The sequence below is a fragment of the Sphaeroforma arctica genome (assembly GCF_001186125.1).
Source record: "Sphaeroforma arctica JP610 unplaced genomic scaffold supercont1.748, whole genome shotgun sequence".
In the NCBI taxonomy this organism is placed as follows: Eukaryota; class Ichthyosporea; order Ichthyophonida; genus Sphaeroforma; species Sphaeroforma arctica.
In genome coordinates, this window is record NW_014039810.1 from 1 (window position 1) to 8,618 (window position 8,618).

At 41.3% G+C, this 8,618-nt stretch overlaps 2 protein-coding genes across 2 annotated transcripts in view; one reads left to right on the top strand and one right to left on the bottom strand.

Moving 5' to 3' along the window:
* Nucleotides 1-26: 26 nt before the first annotated feature.
* SARC_08369 (hypothetical protein) lies at nt 27-5,524 on the top strand (the record flags this gene model as incomplete). The annotated part of the gene is made up of 8 exons (XM_014297647.1): nt 27-79; nt 898-944; nt 1,760-1,841; nt 2,747-2,852; nt 3,384-3,453; nt 4,170-4,220; nt 4,443-4,551; nt 5,245-5,524. Coding segments are annotated over 8 exons (637 nt in total), but the record flags the coding sequence as incomplete, so codon positions are not given.
* Nucleotides 5,525-6,988: 1,464 nt separating this feature from the next.
* SARC_08370 (hypothetical protein) overlaps nt 6,989-8,618 on the bottom strand; it is a gene marked incomplete at its 5' end in the record, with an annotated part of 4,010 nt that continues 2,380 nt past the window's right edge. The window contains 3 exons of the mRNA XM_014297648.1: nt 6,989-7,152; nt 7,525-7,662; nt 8,327-8,403. Of these exons, the coding sequence (XP_014153123.1) occupies nt 7,027-7,152; nt 7,525-7,662; nt 8,327-8,403 (341 nt within the window). The 3' untranslated portion in view covers nt 6,989-7,026. The remainder of the gene's footprint in view (nt 7,153-7,524; nt 7,663-8,326; nt 8,404-8,618) is intronic.

Sequence of the window (8,618 nt, forward strand, 5' to 3'; positions counted from 1 at the left end):
TGATCTTTATATGTTCGCGCTTTTACAGACACGGAACGCATCTATTCGGAAGTGACACAGGACATAGCATCGCCGTACGGTGAGTTCGTACGCGCATACCATATTTTTCGTGTCATTTTCAATTTCCGTCATACATGTATACATTCGTGCGCTCGAGTAAAAGTAGTTTACTAAAGTAATCAACATACAGCAAATTATGGTCGAAACAGTTTGAGTAGTGATTAAAATGTCTTGTGCAAGTGTAGACAGTAAGGTCGTTAGTCGGGAAAATGACTATCGAGGACTCAAATAGCTATGTTGGGTACCATGTATTGCATATATGACATAAAAGAAACGTGTGTTTTGTTGCCATTTTGTTTGTTTGAATATCCAGTGCGTGGCGCATTAGTACATGCAACTTGTTAATCGTCTAATTGCTCAATACGTCAGATCAATGCTGACCAATGCTCAGGTTTCTTAAAGTCTTGTATATTTGGTGATGTAAGTAGGCCTGATAATTGTTCAATATTTGAACGTCACCGCAAGTAAATCTCTAGATGTTTCGATGTCTGTGATGGTATTTGAGCATATTGCAAGCATGTCCAGCATATATTCAAAACCCATATATGTATACGTGTGTATTCGATGCAAATATAGTTGACATTTCTAGATAATAGCTGGCAGTGCCACAGTCACGAGCTTCTTTAATGATAGATTGGCAGTGCCACAGTCACGATCTTCTTTAATGATAGATCTAAAGCACCTGTATCACCCTTCTCATCACACAATTGCATTGTTTACGGGATATAATAAGCATACACAAGGTATTCGCTTCGAAAGAGAAAGAGCTCAACTATCAAGAAACACAAATTACATGTTCGCTGATACTCCGTTTGTGTGGGTTCCTTTCTTGTACAGGTAAACAGTACACCTGGGAAATCAAACAGAAGGTTATGGGACTACCGGTATGCATATGTAAGGACCAAAGTTTGATGAAGAACTCTGTTTGGCTTCCGCTATATTATCATTATATGCCTGTTCTGTTTGATGGATAAGAAGCGATACACAGGTATATCGATATCTCAAACCATCTCCATGTACATGTAATGGTCATAAATCGGCGTCTCTGCTTGCACTTGTTTCCAACGAAGACACATACAGAATATCTGGTCATCATCTGGTCGCCCTGTAATTAGAGTTATTTCAAAGACTTGAAATCCCCACATGCCTCACTAGTTATGTGATCGAATAGGTATAGCTCTGATTACTATTTATATTTTTCGCCCACATGATCAAACATTTACATGCGTACTCGCATACGGTTGTATATACTTGGATGCTCAATCAAACGTCGGTTCGATCCACGTGGGGTATACTGTATAGTTACTAAATTGACGCTTCCGATATAGGTATGCTATCTTGTATGTAGCAAGTACACTGTGCACACCAATTTGTCTGATTCAGGTAGAACATGTAGCTTAGAGATTTGGAAATCCACGCGAAAACGCTCATGATGTAACTCGCTATATTCAAACAATGCAAATTAACAGTTCATGCCATTGTATATCTGAGTTCAGGTATATTGTTCCTGTTTACAGTTGTATTTTACCTATATAGTTATATTGTGCCTGTGTACAGTTATATTGTACCTGTGTACAGTTATATTGTACCTGTATACAGTTATATTCTACCTGTATATAGGTACACTATACCCGTATAAAGTTACGTCGTTTCTACCGGGTTTAATACGTGCGCTGAACTATCGACGTTGTAATTTCAGGGTGCGAAAGCCGCTGAGATCATCGTGAGTGAATTGGAGTTGCCGATTTCTCCGTCAGTATACCTGGAGCGAAGAGAGAAAAGTACGTTTGGCTATTGTGTTGTTGGTAAAGACTATTGATCTGTACTCAAGTTGTATCCATTAGTGTGCGCCTTGTATACGCATTTGCGTGCACAGTGCTCGGAGATGAGTTTCTACGCTGGCTTGGCTGTGTCGGTGGTATATTATGGTTGCACCCGGTCCAGCCCTTTGAACTGGACTTATCAATTTAATTGCGGCATATAATACCAAACATAATCAGATAGCACAATCCATCCAATCATATCAATCTCTCCTGCGCGATATTCTGCTCGAGAGTGCATGCGTGACCAGCACTCGGACATGCACCTAATACCAACCAGCATAGCAGCCGGCTATTCCAGCTATTCCGCCTACTACCTTATTTGTTTGCTTGTTTGGCTTACTTTAGATTGCTCTGTACAAGAAGAAAGATCGAGATGAGTTATTTACCGATGTGTGGATGTGTATCGTATCATGATTCGTTCACGCTAGCTTTTCAGACATTTCAATTGAGAGGTACCTGGTATTGTCACAGCATATGTGTATTTAAATGCACATGCTCGCAAAAAAAATTTATTTGGGTTCACCAGTTGGTATTTTCCCGTCAGCAAATATCGCCTCCGAAGCACACCTCCTGAAACCCCCGTGTCAAAAGCACCTTAAGAATCGGCCTGATATGAGGCGTCTCCAGCATGTCATCGGTCTGCATAGGATAGTTCATAAATAAACATGCGTAGTTTCATCGTAGTTTCGTATTGCCCCATGAAGTCATATATATCGTTTGCTTATCACTCTCCCACACTTCTCGAGGACTGACCTTCTGGGTGCTGTAGTACTAGACCCATCCTGACTCAACAAACTGCAGTCGGGCCCTTCCAAGTTGACTTCAGACTGACATGTGCACCAATGCATCGGCATACTCCACAGTGCAGCTGGAGCGATTCGCCGATTGCAACAAACTTCCAGGAGTCGACCGATTCATCAAACACCTCCATTCCCACAACGTGCCCATCTGTATAGCTACGAGCTCTGGGTATATGTACATATATACATATGTGTATATATACGTGTATGTCCACCACTTAAATAACATCCATATCTGCATAGCAACGATCTCTGGGTGTGTATATACATATATTGAACACTTTAGCATTGTTGCGGGTACATTGCCATTACTGTCTGTGATGTCACTTACAGTGAGATGCAATTTGTATGTAGTTCTGTATTACTGCTCGTTTGAGTACCGATTTTAGTCTACTGGCTGGATTCAGTCGTTCGCTCATCGCTGTCTTCTGCATCATATCATGTGCATAAAGATATTGCGTACCAGACTATATGGTTAGGTAAAAGTTTGTAGTCTTTTTGAAACAGATTGAGTGCTTAGTGATTGCAAGCTCGCATGTGTAGGTACGCACCACGTTCAGTACTGATTTCAGCCTACAAACAGAATACACCTAGTTGTGATTGAACACTGTTTGCGCAGTACGAGAAAACGGTCTATTATCGATCATATTGTATTGATGATATATCTGAATAAGCCATATACGCGTTCGTTTCGACACAGGTCGCCACAGTTTGCCGTTAAAACCACTCGACACGGGGACATGGTCGAGTTGATGCACCACGTAGTCAAGGTGAGCTTATTTCGACACCTGAGAACATATCAACCACTGCCTGCACACTTAGCGCACATAATGGGATCACCTTCACACCTGAGATTGTACCGTGTGTCACCTTAGGAGTTCGTATATCATATTAGTTTAACTATGTTTCGCTTACCCTTTTGTGCGAGCGCTTGAGACCTCAAACATGTTTAATTCGTTTATACCATCGGGCGCAGTGCCTTGGTTGTATGCATTGTAAGTCCCACAGCCAGCCCATCCCACTCATATCACCGACTGTTGCGCATGGGAAGGAGTGGATTGTGTGTAAACAATCTAACCTTTATCGCGTAGCCGTACACTGTCTGTTTTTTCACTACTCAAGCGTTGCTCCTATATCAAGTCATGCTCTTGTGAGTCTGACCATAATCGATGTTATTTAATCGTAGTCAGGTTTGGAACCTTTGATCACACACCACCTCAGATCTACTCCAGTACAAGATGTATTTGGCTATCGTATAGGCATCGGTGTGAAGTACATATAATCAACCGCTGGTTTTCATTATCACCACTAAGGTGTGCGTGGCACACACATCCATAAGAACGGTACGCACATATACATGTGTATTAGCACTGTTCGAAGTAGTGCTAGCTCTCCTGTGCGCTGTTTTTGCTGGTTTCAATCAGCACATTAAAAACAATTTGGTTTGGAATCAAACTGAAATGTCTTCTCACCTTTGATTCTCCAGGGGGATGACCCCGAAGTGAAGAATGGGAAACCCAATCCCGATATTTTCCAGGTAAGGAAAATGTTGATCGAAAAGTCGTGTAGTTTTATACTGCGTGAAACGGAGCATTCACTTATATATATTTCAAGAACTTAGCTCGACATATAGCTATTGACATATATCCATATCCAAAGGAATTTTCTCAGTGCAATCCATGTTTACATCTAAGTCCTCTTTTCCCAAGTATACGAAAGTTTGTGTATGGCATCTAATTTATAATGACCACATCTGCAGGTGGCTGCAAGTCGCTTCGTCACACCGGCACAATCGCCCTCAAACTGTTTGGTATTCGAAGACTCTAAAGCGGGTGTACAGGCTGCCTTGGCTGCCAATATGCATGTGGGTACGTATTCAACCATATGTATGTCCTAGTTTGTAGATGAATATACACTCATATCTGTGCCCTATGTAGAGGTGTTTGTGTGTTTGTGTGCATTTCTGTTTGTGTGTTTTAGAGTGTGTATGAGTCCGCCCGGTGTCCGCACCGGTACACACGTGTGATGTACTGTGCTGATTTTTTTGCAATAGCCCGCCTATATACATATTCATCTTACGCCGCTTCTGTTTAGTGGAAGTTTTCATTAACTGTTTCCTAATAATATGTAAGTGAGCTGACGATAGGCGATACCTTAACCCCAGACACAGTGCTGGGTAATTCAAAAGGATTACTTGATGATATCATATTACTTGCAAATGTGTACTCGTATTCTCTCGGTATATAATCCTGCTCTAGTGCACTGTCGTATGCATTCTGTGAAAAAAATATTGATTCAAGGCATTTATTTGTGGCACGCAAATTGAGCTGAGCGAAGGTTGTGGTTACAGGGGAAAGTCATTTGTATCAACGCCGGGAATCTTATCCGAATGAACAGTTATTCCACACTCTCCCTTAGTATGTTATTTCAAACTACACACGTACTAGTATATCCATACCTGAGCACACTACTGCGGAGAGTTTATGATGGCCATCTGCCACGTGACGTCTGACAACAAGTCTGACACTCCATGCATTTGTCCCATTCCATTTGATTCTCAGTCTGGATTCCGGACACACGGGCGGACAGGAAAGGTACCGAAGAGTCGACATTGATAACTTTATCCTCCATGGAGCAATTTCAACCAGAATTGTACGGGTTGCCGCCATACGACGTGTAGATGGCATAGTGATCGCGAATTAATCGCCAAAGTAGTACCTAGCATCGAATAGAGATAAATAGATAAGGTCTTGGATCGATTGAACTTCACTTTCCATGGAGAGGAACACAATAATAATTAAATATGCTAGCTGTGTGAATCTTCGAAGATCTCGTACATCCACCCCTGGCGGAGCAATATGACCTTTGAAGTCGGCATTACATTGTAAGGAACATCAGAGTGCTTTAAGGATTAGACTGATTTGAATGACAAGACATGCATACCCAAGGCAGATGATACTGATAGTCATCTTCGTTCCACCCCCTAACTTATCAGATCATGAAGTACCTAAATCCGATATCATCACAGGATCTTCTGTGTCAATGTAACTTTTTAGCCTGGATGATAGCACGCGAGCATCGGTGACATAACCCATGCCGTTGTCCCATGTAAGGAAACAGATCAGAAAGATTTGGCCAGAGATGTGCGGTATTTGGAAGCATTCACACTCGAATATTCTATCTGGTGATTGATCTCATGGTGAAACAACGATGGGAGACTAAAGTTTGAATTTGGCTTTGAAATATGCGGTACCTTTCCTAAAAGATGATGTGTATTACCTTGGTGATGCAAACAGATTCTGTCGTGTGTATATGCTTTCTCAGACGATACTTAGGGCGATGCCACTCACGATTTAAAATAGTGAGCTGGGGAATGAATAGCAGTGTTTGTACGCACACCTTTAAGTTATATGTGGAAAACACACCAATTCCAGTTTTTGCACCCGCACGAATAGTACGTCAACATATCGCATCGTTTTATAAAAGCGATACAATTTTATCACAGTGATATATCTGTTGATATACGTTTTCGGCAATATTTGTATTCAATAACACCCTTCACCAGCTCACCCGGATATTGTATTCACGTAAATAGATAGCCATAAGGTCTCGAGCTTTGCGAATTTCGATCTTAATCGTGAAGCCGCGGAACGCAATATACGGGCCGTCTTGTACAGCATTGTTGCAGCTTTATACAGCGCAGAAGTTAACCACAAACATTAAAGGTAAAGTATTGATTATTGATTGACCATTGGTAAAGAAACAGAGAAAGTTCATTAGACACCTTTTCGAAGGATAACGCACAGAAGGGGGCCAGGGCATAGGAGACCATTTCGTTCCTAGCACATGGTCCTAACGTAACTTAGTCCACACAATGTATTCAGTCAAGGCGCGTATCTATCTCGCAGACTAGTCCACACAACGTGTATAGACGCATAACACTGCATAGCGCAACATCTCACCAAATCGCACCATTCCCTATGATACACGACAAGTGTAGTACAAGCTGAGACGAGAAGAAAGTTTGCCACGGCGCCGCACTCACTCGAGTTGTGTTCCTCAGAACGATGCACAAGGACTGGTTCATTGCCCCCTCGACGAATAGCTGTGGTCTGAACTTACTTGGTATTGGGTATTATAGTTTAAAAAAACAATTGGGGGTATACAAACAAGTCAAATTAATGGGATTGCCCATTCTTTTATTCCAAACAACAACAAACATATGCACCACAGTGACACCCAAACACTCGTATTGACTTAATCAGTAAATGATTTCTGAATACCCAGCAACATATATGAATGGGCACATATATCAAGATTTAAGTGCTAGGTGTTGTACTTATTTATTTTTTAGGAGGCTTGTCATCCGAAGGTTCAGACACTACCCCGACTTTACTCGCACGCAACACGCGGTCATTCCACGTGTACCCTTCCAGCACAACTGAGCCCACACTACCGACTTCCAATTTCTGCCAATATAAAAATGGGATAAATTACGTCAGGATATTGAGATACAAAAATAGGATTTCTAGTCTCCAATTAATGTCAATATAAGTGTAAGATTGAGGTGATGTTATCACTCGGACTTTCTCTCTGCAGACCGAATGCACCCGATTCAAATTATTAAATGCGCAGGTATGTGTACCTACGCGCACACGTCATTGTGTACTCGCCAGCGATAATTGCACAAACACACCTCAGTGACACTACCATACAGACACAAATCACCTGTATGTTTTGTCTTCGACGTTGACCATAGAGAAAATATAATTATAATATGAGCTATAAACTGTAATATGCAGGCTATTACATGCATTATATTTTAATGTGGTCACACATACCTTATCCGCATATTGGAATACCGCCTCGTGCAAGTTGGGATCGAACTTTGTGCCCAGGGCTGGTATTTGCTGTATGTTATGCTTATGCAGCGCATCTAACAGGCCTGTACGCGTCATCTGCACCCCCTTTAAGAGTGACTGTACACACAAGTGAAAGGTTTCGTGTTAACCAACATTGTCAAGATATCTTTGAGTTTTTTTTTCTCATTTGAAGAATTATATGTGCACTGCGGCCAATAACATGTTAAAAATGTGAAGACATGCGTGTAGATGACTACAAAAAGGATGCGCTGAGATCGAATAAATGTGCGACGATGTAAGATCTTGATGGTGATCGGTCCCACAAGCTAAAAATATTAGGATTAATCAGCACTGTATGTGGCAAACGCTACACTGGATCCAGGTAAGCACAGGACAGAAGTAGCCACAAAACCCACTCGAGACGATTATAAACGCAAATTGCAGAGCTTCGAGTCCTTGTTTCACTGTGTATAATTAAGCTGTCGGAACATGGTTATTCCGTTTAATAGATACGGGTGTTTATATATCTACCCTTGCTGCCGCCACCGCCAGCACAGCATGGGTAAACATACAGCTCTTTTTGTGGTGGTTTATTTATCTGCATAATGTTGTTATGTAACTGACGATGTCCAATACATGTGTCAAAATGCATTCATCTTCAGAAATACTTTTGTTCTACTCCATTTTTTAAAGTGCTCATTCTGAGTATAGATACAGGAAGACATAGGCACAATGATATCCAGACATATACAAATTGGGATGTCATTCAAACCAAACTTACCTGCAAAGCGGTTTTGGTTTTGGCGGTCTCTGTACCTTCAGCCGCTTTCAGTGCACGGTCGAAGTTGTCCACAACGCCTGCACAAGAAGGGGTTCACACACACGTGTATTGAATATCAAAGCAATCGAGTCATAGCGAAATTTATCGAGATTCATATCCTATTGAATACACCTATAAACAACCATATGCTTCTCTACGACGATAGATACATTCAACATCAAATGATTGGGGTTGAGATACGTAGAAAATTGTACAGGATTTCCTTTATCTACAAATATATATATGTATATGT